The following is a 22622-nucleotide window of genomic DNA, read 5'->3' on the forward strand; positions in this document are numbered from 1 at the left end:
ACTAGCACCACTGGATGGACCAAACTACGCCTTTTCTTCTTCACGCCTCTCACTCAGGGGAATGGACGACACACAGATTGAGAAGGAGTTCAAGAGTCAGGTGGCTGATCACATCTCCCAGTGGATGGGAGATGAAGGATTAGCACTGTTTGCACAATAGTGGCCAAGTTGCATGATGGACATTAACTAGTGGGCTGGTCTTTTTGCTTGCAGTCGGAGCACGTGATGCTTGGAGACACCCTACCTTCCACAAGAGAGAGAGGTCGTTGGACTTCTCTTGGGGATACAAGCAGCTAGGTGGAGTCCTGCTGGAGCAGCTGGATAGATTTTATATGGGAGACTGGGGAGGCTCTCGTGGAGGCCAGATTGAACAGTTGGCAACCACCACGTTGTCTGATCATTACTCGGTTCTCTTAACGCTTGACCCTCTAGCATTTGCCCTAGACACACGATCCTGTTGCATCCCTAACTCGATCTATCGGAGGGAGGAGGTGACGAGATAGATAGAGCAGATTTGGACCAGAGAGTGGAACAAGAGGGACCGGATAGTAGAGGAGGTCGTAGAGTTCCTGGCCAAGTCAAGCAAAATCTACCAAGAGGGAGCCATACACACCATGCAGCAGTGCTGGGAGAAGGAGAGAGCACTCCGGCGGGACCTTGCAACCACGCAGAGATTATTGCAGGAGGCACCACGGGATCCCACCCTCCACGTGCAGGACGTGCATGCGCGAGCAGCCATTGCTGGCCTAGAAGACAGGCGCTCAGAGTTCTCATTCCAAACCTCAACAGCCTTCTCGGCACGGAAGGGGGACACGATGTGTAGGGAGTTCTTCCAGGTGCACCAGCCCCGCACCGCAGGAGAGCAGATACGCAACCTTCGAGATCAGTATGGAAGGACCCGCGTTCTAGCCCAAACGAGGTAATGGAGATTGCCACAAACTATTACACGCGCCTTTTCTAGCAGGAGACAGCTTCAGCCAGAGAGCAGAGATGTACACAGCAAGTATGGGATCACATCCCGTCCCTCGTCACAGAGATGGGACACTCCCTCCTAGCCCCCTTCGCAGAGAAGGAACTACAGGAGGCCTATGATGCACTGGCAGAGATGATTGGTAGGGGACTATGCCCCATGCTTCCAGATATCATCCATGACACACAGACAAGCTTTGTCCAGGATAGGAGCATCCTTGGCAATGTATTAACCTTCTTTGAGGCGACAGAGTGGGCTCAGCACAGTGGGCAGAGACTAGCCGTACTACTCTTGGACTTCGAGAAATCTTATGAGAGGGTGGACTGGGATTTCCTAGGGGCACCATGGTGCGGTTGGGATTCCCCCAGGCTTGGATTCGTGGGGTCTCCGCCCTATACAATTCCGCCACCAGCAAGGTTCTCATAGGCGAAAGGCAAGGGGAGAAGTTTCAGCATGAGAGATTGGTTCGATAGGGCTGCCCCCTGGCCCCATACCTGTCTCTACTCTTCACAGAGGCGATGACTCACTTCCTCAGGTCACATGTGAGTGGATTACGCAGCCTCCCACTTGCAATGAGAGATCAGACTGAGTTGCTAGACTCAGAATACGCATATGATATAGCCCTTTATATAGAGGACGATGAGTTGATGCAGGAGAGAGTCAGGCAGGTACTTCACGTGTTCTACTTTGCAACGGGAGCGAAAATCAATTGGCAAAAGTCGGTTGGTTTCCTCATAGACCCGCACTCCAGCACAGAGTGGGGCGTCCACCTCGGATTCAAATGGGTGAGCAAAGGGCAAACTATCCAATACCTAGGGTTCCAACTGGGACTCGACATCACTCCTGCCAAGTAGTTTCTTCCTGTCCTAGATTCTACTCAGAGGAAACTAACCTACTGGAGCACGGTTCACCTCTCACTAGCCGAACGAGCTCTGGTGGTTAACCAAGTCCTCCTAGCGAGGGCCTAGTATATTGCCTCATGTTGGTGCTTTTCCTCATCATGCGTAGTGTAGCTTTGCCGCCTAGTGCGGAATTTCCTTTGGCCAGGGTCTGATGGTTCAAAGGATTCCAAGGCCAAGGTGGCATGGGCGACCATCATACGACATAGGTCAAAGGGAAGGCTTGGGATCCTCGACCCAGAGTATCAGAGTATGGCCCTCTGGGCAAGCTAGTTGTCCACAGTCTCACACCAGGCGGGCAAACCTGAAAGGTCCTATTGCAGGAGGACCTTCAGGACTGTAGACCAAGGCTTGGCGAGGAGTGGAGGCCGTCCCTGAGATGGATCTTCACGTCTGCCCAGATCACCTTTCCCTCGCAACTTACTCCATGTGTGGCGGGCCTCCGAAAGGCCTAATCCAGAGGCCCCCAAGATGCCAGGGGGAAATAGACCGTCAGCCGGTGATCTGGAACCCCCAGGTTAAAGATCGGAAAGTGACACAGATAGGTAAACGCCCCCACATCCAGTGGGATGGGTGGGAGGCCGGCCCGGCTCGCACCATCAGGACATGGTAGGAGGTGTACAGGATGGCAGCCAAGGAGGTGTTGAAGCGAGTATCAGACTGCCAAAGAGGAGTGGAGTTGAGGAGAAGGGAGATAGACGCAGCAATACCTCCGGAGTGGCCTGCTCCCCCGATACGAAGCCAATAGAGCCCAGGGAGGTATGGCCAGCTAGGCTTTCACCAGCACGCATCCCCCTTCAGGTGGCAGGTAGAGTGGGTGCTGCCCCGCAAGGGACTTTCTTCATCGTTCAAGAGGGGGGACGTCTGGCCCTTGACAAAGGGCAGCAGAATGAGGAGATTGCCGCCCTTTCGTGAAGGAGGATTCGGGTGGTGGGCCTTCAAGGGAAGACATGGCGACTAGACCCCTATGTTTTTTGGAAGGAGCTCAAAGAGTGGCGTCTTTGGATTTCAGAGGGCAAACCACTTGATAAGCTCGGGTGGGATCCATGAGAGTGGCTATGGCCAGCCTCTGCAATCGCCAAGAAGCCACCCACGATCCTAGAGTACACTGCCAGGATAGGCAGACATGTACTAATACAGGAGGATATGGACTGGGCGCCGTCACGTAGCAGACACTAGCCGGAGCACAGCATCACAGACCTTCTGGCACCGCCTATGGGATAGCTGGAGGCCGAGGAGGGTGTCGTACTTATGGCTGGTGGCACATAGAGGCTTAGCGGTGGGAAGTTGGCTTGCCCAGATGTAGAAGGAGGGAGATTGTAAGCGTTGCACACAACAGCCTCTGGAAACCCCAAAGCAGTGCCTTTGGTCATGTGAGGAGGCGTAGCTCGTATGGAGAGAAGCATGCCGCATCCTTCGTCGTATAGCACCCAACCTTGGATATATCTCATGCGGAGCTTTTTATTGGCAGGCAGTTAGCCAGGGCCGTCACCTTTTGTATGAGCTCAAGATGCAGGACACGATGTTCATTATCGAGGCAAGGTCATGCGCAATGGTTGGTTTGAAGGCTCTACCCATCCGCCAGGTACTGGAGCTCACAACAGACCGCTCGCAGGTATGGAAGATCATAGAAAGTCTTACTGGATGGCATATCTGGAAGGCGCGGTGTTAGGAGGCCTCGACAGAGAGAGACTTTCAGCACATGTGACCTTAGCAGAGCTCTGGACCTCCATTATCCACTCCCTCCACGGCCGATGGGACCAGGTGCAGGGCGAGTCCAAGGCTCGTCACGAGCTCCGAGGTCACTTCATGCACACTTGGGGCAGCCAGGGTCTATTCTTCGTGATGCAGGCAAGCACCCCCAATTGGCAATAACCCCCCCCAATGGCTTCTTGTCCCCTATCTCCCCCAGACCGCCTTGAGAGGCTTGTATACATGATGTATTAATGACTTTGCATAAGCTCCACTTAGTCTATTGAGCATGAGCACTCTCTTGTAATCAGTTTTTTGAGTAATATAATCAGCCCCATTTTACTTGCGAAAAAAAAAAAAAGATTACAAGGGTGTTCAATGCTTTTTAGGACATACAAGGTATTATCAACGGTTTGTGTTAAATTATGCATTGATTGCTAGACCTCTATACAAGTTGTTGACTATATTGAAACGGACCGATGAATGCCAACACGCATATGAGGAACTAAAAAAGACTCTAACCACAACCCCGATACTACAAGCCCCAGATTGGACGAACACTCACGTTTCACCTACACATCAACGCTTCGAAATTTGTTGTAGGAGCTGTGTTGTGCCAACTTGGTGAACGCAACTTGGACTATCCCGTGAGCTTTGCTAGGAAACAACTCACAGAGAGTGAAATGAATTACTCTACAATGGAGAGAGAGGGCTTGGCCATGGTGTTTGCCGTAAAGAAATTTCGACATATATCTTGGCAACGCCTTTTACTTTCTTTGTTGACCATCAAGCCGTGTTGTATCTAGTTAAAAAACCATACGCTACAAGACGCAATGCTAGATGGCTTCTTCTGCTTTTGCAATTTGATTCCTCCATGATGATGCATAAAGGGAAATAGCATTACATGGCTAACCATCTCTCTCGCATCCCCACGAGAGAACCGACTAGACAAGGCATTGTGGACGAACTGCCAGACGTCCATCTATTCCGCTTATCTCGCAAAAAAGACTTGTTTAGAGCTGACATAACGCCATCTTGGGCAAATGACATGGTTCAAGTACTTGAACACGAACTACCGGAATGACCGATAGAAAAGGCCCGACTGAGGCGGCTCATTCCCAAAATCCAACCCTATCAGTTGATAGCTGGCTAACTTTACAAGCTAGGGCAAGACATGTTATTGCACAGATGCATGTGTGGGCACGAGATGCATGACGTGCTGACAAAGGCACATGGCGGAATTGCAGGAGAACATTTCAACAAAGACGCGACAGTCTGCAAGGTATGTTGTAGTCCCAGATGTGGTGGCGCACCCTCTTCCGACATGCGGCACGACTTGTGAAACACCGTGACGAATTCCAAAGGACTAAAGTTTCAATTCGTAAGGATCACATGGGACTAACCCCAATTATCGAACGCCAACCCTTCAAGAAATGGGGGATTGACTTCATCGGACCTATTAGTCTTGCAGCACAATATTCACAAGCCAAATACATCATTGTGGCTACCAATTATCTGACAAAATGAACAAAAGCGCGAGCTACGAGAAAGAATGACGCTCGGACCACTACTAAGTTCTTGTGGGAGCAAGTGATCTCATGATTCGACTGCCCCATCGAACTAGTTAGCGACCAAGGCACACACTTCATCAACGAAGTGATAGCTCACCCATCTCCTCCTTCCTAATCATCCATTGGAAATCTTCGCCTTATTATCCACAGGAAAACGGTCATCAAGTCGAATCAACAAATAAAATCCTAGTAAACGTCCTGACCAAAGTCATCTCTGCTTCATAGAGCGATTGGAATAACAAGCTAATGGCGGCCTTGTGGGCCTAACCCACGGCTTACAAGACGGCTATAGAACAAACCCCCTTTAGATTGACATATGGTGTAGAGGCAATCCTTCCCTTGGAATTCTTCGTACCAAGCCTCAAGATAGCCCTTCAAGAAAGATGGGATGGAAAGGGGGCATGGACGGAACGCTTGATTGAACTCGAACGCTTAAGGAAAACCCGGCTTCTAGCCACCCATGCGCTTATATGCGAGAAGGCAAGACACAAAAGCTGGTTTGACAAGCATGTCAAGCAACATAGCTTCGAACAAAGTGACTTAGTACTGTTATACTTAGTCAAATGACATAAGCAAAAACTAAAGTTTCGGGGGCTAGGACCTTTTAAGATTCGAACCATCAGTCGAACTAGCAACGTAGAAGTCAAAACCCTAGAGGGTGAGGGCATAGGCTTCTTCAATGGTAGCCGCATAAAGAAGTATTTCCCTCCCACACACCCATTGCATGAGCCCCCAATACTAGCACCCCCTGTCCACATACAAGTAGCCACTATCAGTGAGGTGGACAGTGATGATGAGCAAGCAGTACCACCAGTTTACCTACGCATGACAGTCCACTGCTAAACACATATAAACCATCAACGCATTGATCGATGACGGAGCTGATTTTAATATCTTGACTCATAACCATTGGACCCAAATTGGCAAGCCGCAGTTGCAACCCACTAATGCTAATCTCACCCCTTATGGCAAGTGCAAAGTTGCATTTTCTATCAAGTCTGAAAGCGTGCGGATAATCTTCTATGTGTTGCCCAACACTAAGAATGCACCCACCGAATCACTGTTAGGACGAACTTTCAAGAAGCAAGCTCGTTGCAATGTTGACTATTAGTCGCAGCATATCCACCTAGCCGTGGGCAACATTCGCATTGTTATAGCTTTGAGCAAGGGCGGCGCGACTCTTTCCAAGACCACAAAAGCCACCGGTAGAGGAACCCACTGTCAAGACTAAGAAGAGGGGTCGTGGCTCGTCGCAACCTACCAAGCCTCGACACCAGTAACCCACTGGAACCAATGCTGAAGCCCACGAACCCCGATTCAAATGGGTACCTAAACATAGAACGCCGCCTAGAAAAAGCAATCCACAGCCTCGCAAGGCTAATGATCTGCACCCGAAACCTAGGATGCCAAGATGAAACTATAAACACCGACGTACGATCAAGCCGCAATGGGTCCCCAAGGCCTTATTGCAAGCACAAGGCTACTATGCGGGTAACACCTGGATTTGGTTGCCTGAAACTAAAGCAACCAAAGACCCTACACAAGTGCCACCCTCAAGCTTGACCACACGAAACATCATGCCAGAGACACAACACAATAGAATCAAGCCACTAAGTCCATAGAACCTCCAATGCCTAGCTCAACAGGACTTGAACCAAGTTATCGTTCAAAATCGCAGCCTGCTACTAACAAAATGCCCAATTCTAGCACTGATGATACCCCTCAAATCTTAAAATGTATCTAGTAGCACGACAACCGCAGCTACCACCAAACCCATCGAACGTGAGGCCAAGCTCCAACGTAAAGAGCAAACCAAGTTGCGGCCATTAGCTACTGGACTCTCTAGTCCTATCAAGCCCCAACCACCGACCAGCCTTCAACCCTCTTATGAGCGACCATCAATTCTGTCCTTGGCCATGGACTTAGCTGGAAATACGAGGGACAACTTGGTTGCTTGCCTCCGATGCTTGGACGCTACTTTCATGACCTTGGCTAAAAGCTACGATCGACTAGACTTAAGCCTCTTGGAAGAACCAATAGCAACAGAAGTACAAACACTCCCTTGCTCTTGGGAGGATTCGGACTTTGTATTCATTAAGGCTTCCGAAGTAGCTCAAGAGTTAATTGCCACTGAGATATCCCAAGAGCAAGCAATTAAGCAGCGTCTCATTACGTCATATAGCAAGAATATAATCATGGCCACAAACCAAGAAATCAAAAAGTTGAAACAACTTACCGATCACGACTCCTCCTTCTTGCAAAATTGATACACTTTACGCTTGCAATGGGAGCTAGAGGGATACCAAATAATAAGCAACGTTGAACAGCAACGCGCAATCAAGGCATCTAAATATCACCCAACCTATGTCGCTCCAACTTCCTATAGGGTGTTGATTTCCATTCGTAACCGACCCCTGGAAGAACACATTGAGGGACATCCTTATTTAGATTGCATTCTCACTGAGGAGTTGCATGTCGTTAGTCGAGTGGACTCCACTGACTTCTTGCTTGACGTCCTCACTTATATTACACACGTAGGCATCCGCCCTTTCAACATGGATAGCTATGCTAATTTGGAGTATAATCTGAATTTCTACGCCTAGCTCACGCAAAGGTAAAGCACTAAGATTATGTGCTAAACGCCCTTCATCCTCTAACCCTTTAATCCTAGGAAGGATTCTTCGCAATTCAAAGAGGAGGAGGTAAGGTGAATAAAACAAAACACATAAGAAAAACCATAAAGGAAAATCACACGTGAGGAACCTCAATGGTAGGACAAAGCAACTTGTGTGACTGAGAAATTGACAATAAAATTTGAAATCAACAGACTGCTGGGAGAAAAAAGTCTACTTCTGCACTCAAGCAATTAAGTTCACCATGTATATAGTCGTTTCCTGTTGCTTGTAATTATTCTGAAAAAACACTAATGGTGAATATGGCTTCATGATAGGCATCCATCATGGCAGGCTAAGAAAAGGCAGGCAAATTGCCTTTTTCAGAGAAAGAACAAGAAAAATATGGGCTTTCGGTGGAAACACGAGCCTTCAACCAATTCAAGTTCCGGCAACCTAGAAGATGTGGTCATTGAAGAGCGGGCCGTGAGGCAGATCATCGAGCAATGCAATCTACAGAAATACATGGAAGGAGTAACCCAAGGGGTGGACTATTTCCACTGTGTAGAGTTCCTAAGGATTTTCCACAGAAACCGCGGCACCATAAATGTGCATGAGGGAGAGGGAACTCCTCAGGTGCATATTGAATTGACCCCAGAGCTAGTGAAAAAGACATTGGGCTTGGCAAACAAAGTAGAGAGGAAGCCAAAAGAGATGTATATGCCTTGCTAGGAATGAACAAGGTGAAAGTCCACACCAACAACGGCATCACCTTGGCAGATATCCTTGACTCCGAAATCCAACTCCAAACCAAAATGGTACATGCGTTGTTTTCTAGTCAAAGATACAACACCATCATGAGCCGTGTCAACGTTCCCCTGCTAGAGAGCGTCGCAGCAAGGTCGTTGGATGAAGTGAACCAACAGTTTTGTGAGAAAGACCATTCAGACCTCAGCAAAAGCCTTGGCAATGGAAGGACAGACTACCGGAGGAGAATCTCCCACCACCAAAGCTAAAAGGAAAGCCTCGTCTTCAAAGGCTGCAACCATTGGATTCAGAGGAGTCTTCACCGCGATCATCAAGAAAGCCTTGGGACAAGGGCAGGAAGAAGGAGAAGAAGGGGTGGATGAAACACCAAGCAGGTTGCAACCTCACCAAGAACAGGAGGCGCAGTCTAGTGAAAGGACAGTGAGTAAGGAAGAAGAAGACAAGGAACAACAAGAGCAAACTAGGTGAGGAAACGCTAAGAAGACGAAAAAGAAAATTACACAAGAACAGTAGGAAGAGCAAAGGAGGAAACAAAAAAAGGCAGACTTTGCAAAAGGTCCGCAGAGAGTCCAAAAAGGCCGAGGAGAAAAGAAAGACAAAGCAAGAAGAGGAGGAGGAGGAGTTGAGAAAAAAGGAGGAGGAAGACATGGCCCTCGCCACTTGCATGTCCATTGAGTAGCAATCCAAGCACAACGAGTTGAAACCTGCGAGCCCAATCAGAAACGAAGGGTCGAGCTCAAGCGCCCAAGTGCCAGAATTCGTGCCACCTGCAATGCAAGAAAGCAAGGACAAGACCCCAATCACCCCCATTCCCAGTCTCACGCCCGCCATCACCACTGCCATCTCCACTTCCAATTCTACAATCCAAATAGACGCCAACCACCTAATGGCTTGGGTCCAATACTTTGTGAATAAAGAAATGGGCCAAGGAGCGAGAGAAGAAACCCCCCTGGTAGGAACTAAAAGGCCAATTGCGACAAACGCCGAGTCAAGGCGAGACCCTAAGAGGCAAAAGGTGGGAGGCTCTACAACCTCTATCCCCACAACAACAGAGAGGCAACCTGAAGAATACGAGTACATCAAGGAGCTCCTCTCTCAATTAGAGAGAGCCAAGGAGGAGAAGAGAACCGCAGTAGCAAAGCTCGAGGCTAAAAAGTAGGCCATGGTTGCATCCCACTTGGAGAGAACACGCCAAATGGCCATGGCCCAAAGGGAAGTCAATAAGCTAAAAGAGCACCTATAAGCTAAGGAAGAGACAACAGCTGAATGGCAGGTGCGCTTGAACGAAGAAATCGAGGCCACACGACACCTACGGCAGCGCAATGAACAGATTGTGGCACGCTACGAATATCTACAAGCTGAAACGTAGAAAATCACTAAAGCCACAAAAGAGTTGGAGGAGCTGAGGGAGGAAAAAGCTCGCAGTATGAAAGAGAGGTGGAAAAACAAACCCAAGAGGATGCCGCAGCACAAGAAGAGCAACAAAAGCTAAGGACAGAGATGCAAGACCAAGAACACAGACTAACAGTGCTAGCTCGGAGACAAGAAAAAAGCCTCGAAGATATGAACAGAAGGGCAGAAGAATAGGCTAATCAGAACAAAAAAGAGTTAAAGCCTTGGCACGCCGTCTCGCTCAAGTAGAAAAAGAAAAAATACTAATTGGAAGCAGAGCACAGGCTGCCCAAGTGAGATTCCAGACCCAGCAACACGCTTTCTTGGACACCCTATTGGACGTCACCCAAATAGAAGAGGGAGACTCCATAGAGGCAATGAAAAGGAAACTGAAAATGGCTCGTAGAGCGCTAAAAGAAAGACTTCAAATGTCGCCACAACCTAGCAGGGTCAGCTCAAACCTGGAAGAGCAACGCCATTATCTCCTATTGGCAGGCCTAACCTTGTAGGAAGTGGATGCACTCGAGTTCATCGAAGGAGAGTAGCAAGAGCCAAGCCAAGAAAGAGAGGTAGATGTGAGCTTGGAAATGGGACCACGCGAAGAGGAGCTTGTCCCACCACCTCCTTCCCCACGGCTTGAAGAGCACCAACACGCAAACACTTCCGCAGAAAGAAAGGCGGCACTGAGGAAAAAAAGAAAACAAATGGTGAAGGAAACAATGAAAAAATGGAACAACAAGGAAGTGAGGACATCCCAGGCACCTATCCCACCATGTGAGGACAATGCCCCAACAAGCTTCCACGATGACCTTATAATCTGGGAGAGGCAAGAAACGTCCAAAAGTCCCTTTGATTTTAACTTCCAGTTCCCCACCACCTTGCGTAGAATCTTGCCCATCAAGGTGGTAGAGAAGGTAATTAACATCGAAAGCAAGCTCAAGCACAAATGGCTGGAGGAGAGAGCATAGAACCCCACATTATGGGCCATTGAAGATGCCGAATTTTGGCAAGATAAAGTTTTTGAGGTATCAAGGTCTATGCCCGGCTACGAATGCCAACCTACATGGAGAAGAAGGATCTGCGACACCAATCTGGACACTTGGATGGCCTTTTCCAACACTCAACCCTTTGATCGGAATGACCCAACCTTTATGCCCTACCCTCGAAGGGTAGGAGTGGATTTTGACTCATGTGTCCACGGCAACTACGACTTCCCTATAATCTATAATAATCCTCATTATACTACATATGAAGATACCCTCGTCTTCACATCAGAAAACTTGTATGATACCCTAATCCAATTCACTAACGAATTCTCTTCATGCCCTGACCCGCCTTTATTACTACTTATATTCACCTTAGATTATTTAGGATACTCCTTAGGCAAGATCCCACCCCGTAGGAGCACGGCCTCTCAGTACTCCATTTTGATCCTAACACTATAGATAGTTGCGCGATGGCTCGACTAATTATGTGAGCTCCTCTATTCCCATCATTTTGCTTAGCTCTACTAGAGGACATGAATGATAGCCGCTTCACCCACTGCAATCATCCATTCCTCTCCACCACCACCCTTCAAGTCCGCCTAAACCTCAAGGGGTATCTCCAAAGCTGTCAATTTCTTAATAAATCTACTAAGCCCCCTTCGCCACCTCACTCTGATGACAAAGATTAAACTTCTGTCACGACTGTGTAACTTTATTTTTTTATTTTTTTTAAAGAGAGAAAAAGAAAAAGAAAAAGGAAAAGATATCACACGTAGCCAATGCAAGTTGCACATCGACCACAGTCGTTGCACCTAGGGGTCCTCAAGTTAAGTGCATTTGGTGACCCCGGTCGGCCGACTTCATCCCTAACCCCCTAGCGTCATTTTAATTCTCCCCTTCTCGCTTAGGACACATCAAGGGCAAAACCCACCTAGGGAGGTAACACTCATCTACAGTCAGACCTATCACCCAAAGCCCCCTGTACTGCACCACCGTTATGCACCACAACTGGGTCCTCAAGTGTGGGACACCACCGAGGGCTTACCCAAGGTAGCCCCATCTCCCAATTCCACAAGCACCGGCACCACGCATTCCACGGTAAGGCAAACACACCCCCAAGTAGTGCACCTTCTTTTCTTCCAGGTACAAACAAAGGCTCCCACCACTAACTCCAGAGACCACATTATCCATGCAATGTACTCCCCATCTTATGCGACATGTCACCATACAAGCACAACAAAGCAAGGGGCGAATGCAACAGCCCTAGTCAAAAAGTGAATGAAGAAGCTCATTTAAAACCACGCCGGAGACAACAACCACGGAGGGGCAAACAACGGATCCGTCCAACTTTATCTTCAATTTCAAAGACATAAATTCCTCCAACACACCTTCCACCAGGGCTCGTACAAGGGCCTTTCATGTCCATAAATCCCTCCAACACCAAGGATCATATCCAACGCAAGGGCCTTTCCAGTCCATAAATCCCTCTAGCACCAGGGATCATATCCAACGCAAGGGCATTTCAAGTCCATAAATCCCTCCAGCACTAGGGATCACATCCCATGCAAGGGTCTTTCCGGTCCATAAATCCCTCCAGCACCAGGATCAAATCCAATACAAGGGCCTTTCAAGTCAATAAATCCCTCCAACACCATCCCTCCAACAATTCCATAAATCCCTCCAACACCAGGGTTCATTCCCAACTCAAGGACCTTACAGTTCCATAAATCCCTCCAACCCACCCCTCAACACGGCTTGTATAAAAACTCAAAAGCCCACCTGGCTACCCTAGCAACACCGTCCGACTCACCACTTAGCAACTGCCATGGGATTGGCACTCAACTAGGAGGGGGTAATGTTAACCCTCAGACAAATAAGGTGGAAAATCTAGAAAATATAAAGCAGAAGACAAGGCCAAGGCAAAAGCCGAATGGAGGATGAAGGCACGGAAGATGAAGGTACGCTAAGAAAAATCGAGAGACGCAAGAAGTGTAAAAAAGTCCTAAATCAAAGAGAGGCGCACAAAAAAAAATGCAAGTCAATACTTTCGTAAAAGAGCGCAAGGTGGACCTTGATTTATTTTAAGAGCGCTGGGCTCTGACCCATACAAATTGTAAAGGTAGATGGGCGGTAGGAAGGAAGCTAGAAAGATAGTAGAACACTAGAAAAAAGAACCTAAACTATGGCCGGCCATGTAAAAAGGGGCTCACCGCCCAAAAGGGATTTAGAGCTTTGTATATAAAGTTCAAAAGATGAATGAAAGCGGATTCTTTGGTGTGTGGCAACAAGAGACTCACCTGCTTCTCTTCTTCTCTACTCTTTGCTTACTTGTGTATACTTGAGGGAGGGAGTGTGAGAGCGTGAGGAAGTGTGTGTGTGAGGGTGAGGAATCAAGGAGGTGAAGCCCTCCACCATCTCTCCTCTTCTCTTCTCTTCTCTTCTCTTGTCTCACGTGTGGCTATGGAGGATGAAGCTTGGAGGTGGAGGCTTGAGGATGCTTGAGCTTGCATCAAGAATCGTGAAACTATTGGAGTGCTTGAGAGAGAAAGCAACTCAATCCGGTATCAAGGTAAGCTCACTACACTCGTAGAGAGAGATGGCGTATCGGCTATGTGAGAGGTAGCCATTAGTGCTCGTTTGAAACGCTTGAGCAATAAGTGCTTCGTCGGTCTTAGCGGTTGAGCTCGAGCTCGCCTCCACACCCCCCTAGAGTACCACATAGGATGACACGCGCAGGTGGAACGTGCAAGAACGTGAGGAGATGTGCTAGACATAATGGCCAAAAATGACTTGTTTGTACAATTTCGTACGGATACCTACCATATTGTACGGTACATTTAATACCATGCCTGAATGCAACTATGGACAAAAGGTGTGATAAGTTATGCCATCTCAACTTTGGGAGTAAATTGGTATCAGTTTTGACCCTAGGACAATTGTTTAGCCAATAAGTGCCAGTGGTGACACTAGGGACTAGCATTAATTAATTAATTAATATTAGTCTAAGGATCAATAGAGGTTGGACACAACTCCACATTGCAAATGGCCTAGCCAATTTAATTATGGATGGGCGCATTTAATTTTGGGTAGAATCAACAGGGCTGAAATTAATTTTTTGGATTATTTAATTTTGAAAATTGATTAAATAATTAAATAATGCTAAAAAATGGATTTAGAAGGCTGCCATTTTGCCCATACAAACTGAAAAAACGTTTTCGAGGGATGGGTCTCAACCATTCAATTAGGTTACATTCTAGGACAGAGAGCGAGGGAAAAAGCTACTAGTTTATTCTCCAATCAAAGAACAACAATTTTCTTGAAAAGCCAACGATCTGGGAGCCTCAACAAGCATAGGACAAGAGGGAGACACCTTCTAAGGGCCGGCAACAACATTGCTTATCAGGTGATAGCATTTTGGAAGTGCCTAGCAGTAGATTATTGCATTAAATGCATGCTAGAGCAGGTAGAAGGCAACATATAGCATGCAGATTTTAGGCTTTCTCTCTCATCTTCATTGATAATTTTTCAAAAGATCTAAATATTTCTAAGCCATTCTCAATAGATCTCACACAAATTTGGTAGACAGCAAGAGGATTTCCATTGTAAACCCTAAATTTTTGCAAAAATTAGGGTTTGACAGCCAACTTGGGACCCATGCCAATAGAAGAAGGCATCACACACTGAAATCAGCACCTAAAATTCATGGAATTAACACGGATCTCAACATCCATTGTATATTGGGGTAGCACTTGGCTAGTTGGTGATTCCATTTGTGCAAGTCCTGAGTAAAAATCAAGGGGCAATTATCCCCAATTGCTTTCTGATAGTATATATAGCAACGGGCTTTTGGATCAACAAGGGAGATTGTGGAATCTCAACTGTGGAATCTCAACTTGTACACTGCCCATTAGCAATCAAAGTTAAAGAAATACCGAAAGGGGCGCTAGTTTTGGGGCCAACCAGGTGTCTATTGTCCAAGATTGTTAAGGCAATGTATGCATTTAAGTTTATGTGTAGTTATTAATTGCTGTAATTTAAGTGCTTGATCAAGTTTTACCACCCTATCCAAAAAGGAAGGCTAGTTTCAAACAATTTGTGTTGTGTCCCAATCATTCTACCAAGCATCCCATCACATTAACCACCATACTTACCAATCTTTAAGGCTAGTCATATTTCAAGTGTAACACACCGGACTTCTTGCCTATATAGCATTTTTCAGGGGTCATCCTATAAACTGCAGCTATAAGAGTTATATTCATAATATAGACAGCAGTATGAATACCTTCAAACCAAAAGTGTTTTGGCCAATGCTCGTGCAACTTCTACAATATGTCTATTTTTCCTTTCTGCAAACCCATTTTGTTGTGGAGTATACCTGCAAGTAAACTGTCTCTTTATACCATGAGATTTGACATGAATAACAATCACTGACATATTGTCCTACTTTGTACCTTGCCCAAAAAGTTAAAAAGCTCTTTGGGATTATGGAGCATATCCATTTTATGTTTTGAAACAAATAAGCTAATAGGCATCATGAAGCATGGGTTTCTTTTGACAGACGATATCACCACCCCAAAACATTTGTGATGTTGCTTTGCTAGTTGTGCGGAAATATGCTAGCCTTTCACAAGGCATTTATTCATGATTTTTGTATTGCTTGGTACCGACAAGTAATTATGACCAAAGCTTGGTTTGAGCAAGTTAGGATATCTAATGGTAATAGATGTACATCTTAGATATTATGGATGGCAATGTCAAAGACCTATAACCTCTTCAACTTTGTTTTTGGATATTATGAATGGCAATGTCATAGACCTATAGCCTCTTCATCACCACTATTGTTGCATTAGTTCATTTATTGGTAGGATGTACTATCACGTACAAAAGGATCCATCCATAGAGAATGATTTATCTCTCAATAAGATATTGGTCACTTCTTAGTTCATAGATTCACTAAGTGCTAGCAACTTAGGATAGGGAATAAAACAAAAGCCTTTGGAAGGGTGGGAGAGGATGGATGTGAGGAACATCCTTTGGATATGTGTCCGCACATGTGCACACATACACAAAGTACAAATGTTCTAGTTATAGATCCTAGCCTTTTGAAAAGGCTTTGTGAAGAGAATGAAAGGAAATTTTTCTTGGAAATTTTATCTTGTACTTTAAATAGTGTAAGCAAGTTAAACTTTTCCAATTGGAAACTTGAAATGCTCCCACAACTGCCTAGTTGCTATTGCTAGGCAATCAACAATAAGAAAATAACCACCCTAATGCAAACAGACAAAAGATACATCAAGGACTATCACTTTGTCATTTTTGAATGAGAACTACACGAATAATTGCTTGAAATACTCATTGTCAAACTTATTTATCATGATACTATTCTTAGTCACACGAATTCACCAATACCAAAGATATCATCGTTGTATCCAACAGCTTTGTGCTCTCCTTTTTTTCTCCATAGGGAAGAATCTTTAGATTCACCTCTATTTGCTGAACCAAAGCAGACTAAGACAAGACTCTTCATTGCCTCAAAGTGGAACGAAACTGGCACACCTCACTTGGAGCCATTCATAGACACACTTTGTAACAATGTATTGACCGAGAAAGGCACTTCCTCATGTGTACATTGAAACCAACCAACCTTTTTACAGAATGCTGGTGGAACCTTGAATAACACTGATTTCAGCAAATTACACCAAGCAATAAATTCTTGAAATAAATACCAAATTATAATTTCAACACTTCACTACTTTCGGCTAAATTTTTTCTCAAGAAATTGAGACGAGCCAACACTTCATTTGGCCCCAAAACATTCACATCCCTTACCATGTTCCTTTCCAAATTATTTCCAAAAACTTGTCATACAACTGAGATTTGCCTCACACCCCAAAAAATGGCAAGCTTTGTCTCGAGCTCAAGAGATACACTTTGGAGTCCTCATTTCCTCCATTGACAAAATCAATTCTCCTACAACATTTGGAACATTTGGCTGTTCTCAATGGCTTGCAACCTTTGATTCAAAGTTGCCCCTTTGTTCCACAATCAGGAAAGCCTAAATTAAATCCTCTTCCAATTGCACGCAAATCAGCCCTCCTATAGACCTCCAAAATCTCACCCATTCTATTGTCTCCTAACAGAATTTCCATCAATAACCTTCACTGAGGCATGCTTCGTGCATCCCAATGCAGCCATACAAACCCTAAGTGGTTGGTTTCAGACTGAGATCAGCAATTCCCCAATTAGCAGAACATCAAATTCAAAAACAAGCGTCCAATCTTCAATTTCTATCACTAGTTTTAGCATGCATCTCACATAGATGAGGGCTAACAAGTAGGAGAAAGAAATATCTGATTTTCAGCCCAAATTTGTGACCACATCAATTTCCAGCATAAAATATGGACCATCATAATAATCCTCAATTTGCCCCATGATTTTGAATGCTCTGGCTAAGATTTGTTGGTATGCATTTTTCAAGACACTCATCCAAACCCTAATTACTGAAATTAGGTCTACAATCAGAAAACTCCCTATTGAAGTGCTTCAAATTCACTAATGAGCCTTCAATTGGCATGGAGGGGGGAGAGAGAGAGAGAGAGAGAGAGAGAAGCAATAGATGAGAGAAAATTTTGATTTTGTCACATAAAAAAGGCCCAAAAGCAATCGGCCACTACTAACATGCTCCCACATGTCCGGATTGACCTTCAGCTGCTATGAATTCACCCAAAATTGATCTCCACAACCTTCTCCAACATTGCATGGCCAAGAAACCAACCAAAATGGAAAAGCAAAGAGCCCGACCTAGAAGATACACTTGCATGCAACCCAAAAATGGCCCAAACATGACATTTGAATAATTTCCAATTTCATCATGCCTACAAATTTGAGTTGAATATTCCTTTGACTAAGTCCTCATTTAAAAGAACATTAAATGTTACTCAACCTTAACTTTAAATTCCTAACCTCTTTGAACTTGAAAGTGTTGAAATACTCCACAAACCTTAGTATAGGGTATTAAATCATGTGAATACCTTCCCCCCATGCCACCAAAAGTCATTTCAAGGGGAAACTTGATGTCCCTAACCTAGGTACCCCAACAGCAACTGTCAAAGTTCGTTTCCACTATGGTTCCCTTTGTAGTTGGCTCCTACTTTATTGCATTGTAACTCCCTTATGCATTCGGTATCTTGTCATTCTTTTCTACCACCACTAAGCTCTTCTTTTGATTTGTATGACCACTCATTTTTCCTTTGAGGATTTCTCAAAGTTCAAACATCCAAGACACAACTAGTAAATGCTAGTGCCTTGATAACAGATGGCTCATATTACTAATTAAATTCTAGAGCAAAAGTGCAAACTTCAAACATAATCTCCTAAGTTGCTTTCTTCCACATGAGGCTAAAGAGGCATTATTTTAGTTACCTTTTGCGGTGACCTTGGAAAGATAAGAAATGGGTTTACATGCAACTCTGAACATTGCATAGCCTAGGCCCTAGAATGCTTGTTCTAATGTTGCCTTCAACTCTACTACTTTGTCTCTCTTTTAGGGTAACTGCACCAATTCATTCATTTCATCATTGTTGTCTCTTTCCTCTATCATATAGATCATCAATATTCATTTGTTATTCAAGCCCATTCGTTTCCCACTTGCTTCACACTTTGGTATAAAATCCTCACACTACTTTCCTATGTCATCCTAGGAGCAATCTAAAACTAATGGAAAAACAAAAGAACAACTCAAACTATGGAGGATATGCCATGTAAATGTTCCCCAACTTTAATATAAGCAGGAGTGTTAGCTACCAAGAAATGAATTTACTTATTAAACTGCTTAGCATTCTGCTACACACTATTGGCCCTTGATAATTAGGTACAAATATGAGGGGAAACCATCAACTATCACTGGACAAAAAGAAGTTGAAGTGCAACTCATACTTGACTTCTTATCAAATATGCAAGAGGTGTTGTTGATTGCAAAGGAAAGCATAAAAACAGACAAAGATCTTATCTAGGTTGTATACTAACTAGCACAATATCAGGTAACCTAAAGATCTTACTAACAAGAGTCTCCAAAATAATGAGCACAAATAGATGTTAAAAATTGCCTTACAGGCATAGAATCAAGGTCTCGCATATTATGAATCCTACTCAACATATTCTATTGGAGCTCGAACTGGTCCTTGATTGCAAGAATTAATGATCCCAAAGGATTGTTTTCCCTAACCTCCCAAAGGCAAATGCAACATAAAAGTCGATTCACTCATGAGTCATTTCCCTAACTTTGCCTTCGCTAAGAACCCATTCTTAAAGGGGAAGAACTGTTACATCATTGGACATCCATACTAGACACCTACACCATCTATCAAGCCTTGCATCTATGAGTGACTAGGTGCCAATGTAAGTTGAGGCAAGGGTGGTTGAGCTATCCTGCAGAAAGGACTCAATGCCTTAGTTGTGTCATAACTCTTGTGATTACAGCACTTGGACTCTACACCCATAAGCTATCACGTCCACACCCTAGGATGGTGTGGATTGGTGGTATGCAATGTGAGGATGGCCTGCTATATTAATGGTCCCAAGCTTGGGGCTGAACCCATATGGCTCTCTAGCTAGGAGGTGAATTTGATATCCACCCATCTATGTTTCAAAATACATGAGTATATATTGCATTGAGTCTCAGGTGCAATATGAGTGAGGGTTTTTGATAATGACTCTAGCATATGTTAATCCTTAGATATGAAGCTTACCCATAATAATAAATGAAAGTATATATGTCCCTCATTGTAACTTGAGCACATCATGCTTTTGCAACTATTCAAACTTCACCTTGGAATTGTGTGGATTGGTGGTATATATGACATCAGTATGGGCTGTTATGTTGATGGCCCCAAGCTTAGGGGTGAGTGCATATGGCCATATGGCTGGAAGCACAACCTGATGTCCATCAATCTATGTTTCATTCTACATGTGTATGGCTTGCATTGAGTTTCCAATGCAAATTGCATCTACATGAATGTCTCAATTCACTCTCGCATTTTGAATCCTATTGTCTTTTTCTTATTACTTAGAACTTCAAATTCTCTTTTTCTTGAGATAAGACACACACACCTAAACTCCCACAAGGAGGGGCACCTTCCCTCAAATATTAGCCCAAACATGGCCAAGAGCCATGGTGGCATTTCTCCCTATATGCAGACAGGATAGCTTGCAAGCCAAATGAACAGCAAAGCTGGATCATACTAGGACTCTTCTCCTCATCGACCCTAACAAAGAGGATGACTAACCAAGGGTTCAAGTGAGCAAGTTGCTGGAACTTTGACAAACACAGCATGTGAACATAGGTGTCCAACCAAGTGATGCACATAGTGAGACTTGAAAATCCACCTCAAGATTATGAGCTCAAGTGTCAATCCCTAGGCCATCACCTTTGGGACTAAAACTTCAAGTTCTTGATTGGAAGTAAGGAAATCATGCTTTTACAACAATTGAAACTTGCTGTGCTGATAGATGAGGTAAAAGACTAAGAAGTAACCTGCTGTAAATACTCCTCCACAGTTGTTGCCTCCACAGGAAAGACGTCTTCAAAACTTGTCTACAAAGAAAAAAACGCAAATCGTTTCTTAATCTACATAAGTTTGTAACAGCTAGCAAATTTTGAGGACCCAAAACAGCACATTTTATATTTATCAAGAAGTGTACAAAAACCATTCCAAGAAGTCAAATTAATGCAAGTCCAATCTATAAACTAACTGTCACTTGAAATGCTAAATGTTCCACTGCTAATAAAATAATTGAAACACCCTTCCTACATATTGCACCCAACATGCAAATGCAATGGTGAACAAGTCATGAAAATTACTACAAATCCTTAATCATTGAATCCTATTTTGTAGAACCTTACCTTTAATTCAAAGGACTTCAAATCTCGTGTAAGTTGTTCTGCATTGATGCCCTCACGTGCAAGCAACCTAAGCATAGAATCAACTAATGATGAGGCCTACCATGAATGACTTCACAATCTCAAATAACTAGTTGACTTTTTAAGTATCACATTAATAACCAAAGGACCAAACTAAGAGACATAGCTAATAAGCACATCAACAATTCATATAATAGTGTACAGGTCATAATGGAATTCATTTATCCTAATAACAAGCACGCACTTCAAACTCGGCAAATGAAACCATATTATCACACAAGTAAAGTTTCTTTAGGTTAAGCCATGCATGGATACTAATAACGTGCAATGAGTCCATGAACAAGAAATGCCAAATTACCCATCAGTAATTTGATCAGATATGCATACTGTGTACATCTCCATGTCCTGATCAATATCAAATATTGTACGACGTAGATCCCAAATTTGAGTCTTGTCATGACCTTTTGTAACCCCAAATTTTTGAGACACTAAGCTAGGGTTTGGCACTAATCCTAAACCATTGTGCATTCAGGCCTACTTATGTCTCCTTAAAGCAAACCCAAATAGCAATAATGTTGATTACCAAAAATAAATGGCTTTATTTTTTAACAATAGAATAAATACACTGAAAACTCTATAGAAGAGTCAATTGTGGGTATCTCTTTATCCCATTCTGGTCATGCATCATTACCCTCAGCGTGCAGCCATTTGTCCTCACATTGCTATACATATCCCATCTTAGAGCTGTTTCTGCCCAACTGGAGGACATTGCCAGTAGTGACCGAAGCTGTCCCAGCCTGCCACATCATCACCTGCTGCCCCTGACCTTTCCTAGGCTCCTAGCTGTGTTTTGCTGGTTGCCTGCTCCATACAGCTCATATGCAGCCTGCCCACTGCTGGAGACATCGTATTCGCCCCTGGTGACCTATCAGCAACCATCTCAGCCATGCATTTGTTGTCATGGAGTTCACCATGCTGCTGAGTCCTGACATCATCATTCTGCAGTTGCCATAATCTACAGTCCATGTTTTGCAGTTTTGCAGTTTTGCAGGCCACCCACCATCCAACACACCCCCAACTGTCCATACACAGTTCTGCTGTCATCCTTGACCTGCACACAGCTGTGTTTAACTGCTGCCCTGTGTTTCGTGCTGCCATCATCATCACAACCTGATGGACTGCTGCTGCTATGGTACAAGATTTGTCACCAATATGACAAACTCTTGGAGTTCTTCCCAATGTCTCCATCACTGCTCTCAATTCACCTCATCCCCCATCCTCGAGGCACCGAGGTTTGACGCCCCTTTGTATCATATTCAGCATATCAGCATTCTTCATTCATTCATTCTTTAAGTTCTCTACATCTTGAGCTCCGCATTACGCATTTTGTTTATCATACACTTTGTGTTTCTTTAAGTTCACTACATCTTGAGTACCACATTACAATGCGTTAACTGTACACTTTGCGTTTATCTGTTCTTGAGCCTTTCTTTACAATGCCAATGATTTTTGAGCAAGATGCCTCACATAAGGGGAGAGCCTCAAGCGGTGCAAGGACAATCACTTCTACTAGCACATCTATAACCAGGAATCAAGAGCAAAAGAATGTCAAGAAACCAAACTAGCAGTAAGAGAAGGAGAAAGGCAAAAGGTCCAAGGGTCATCCCAAGTGCCTTTTCTGTGGGAGGATGACCCATCCGAAGGAGAAATGTTGAAAGAGATACCCCCAAAATTGTCCTAGGCAAAGGATAGAGTGAAGGAGTCCAAGGCTACACCAGGCCCAATGTCAAGTTTGTATAACCCTTTTGAGTCA

The 22622-nt window shown here is 44.5% G+C and overlaps 1 protein-coding gene across 1 annotated transcript in view; it reads right to left on the minus strand.

Annotated features, from left to right (window-relative positions):
- Positions 1 to 22622, minus strand: part of LOC148013555 (nuclear pore complex protein NUP93A-like) — a 163999-nt gene that overhangs the window by 107200 nt on the left and 34177 nt on the right. Inside the window, exons 3-4 of the mRNA XM_087668082.1 lie at positions 20792 to 20858; positions 20423 to 20482 (exon numbers count right to left, since the gene is read on the minus strand). Of these exons, the coding sequence (XP_087524208.1) occupies positions 20423 to 20482; positions 20792 to 20858 (127 nt within the window). The remainder of the gene's footprint in view (positions 1 to 20422; positions 20483 to 20791; positions 20859 to 22622) is intronic.

The sequence above is a fragment of the Lygodium microphyllum genome, chromosome 26 (assembly GCF_053477565.2).
Source record: "Lygodium microphyllum isolate KBCC chromosome 26, Lygodium_microphyllum_v1.1.10, whole genome shotgun sequence".
In the NCBI taxonomy this organism is placed as follows: domain Eukaryota; kingdom Viridiplantae; phylum Streptophyta; class Polypodiopsida; order Schizaeales; family Lygodiaceae; genus Lygodium; species Lygodium microphyllum.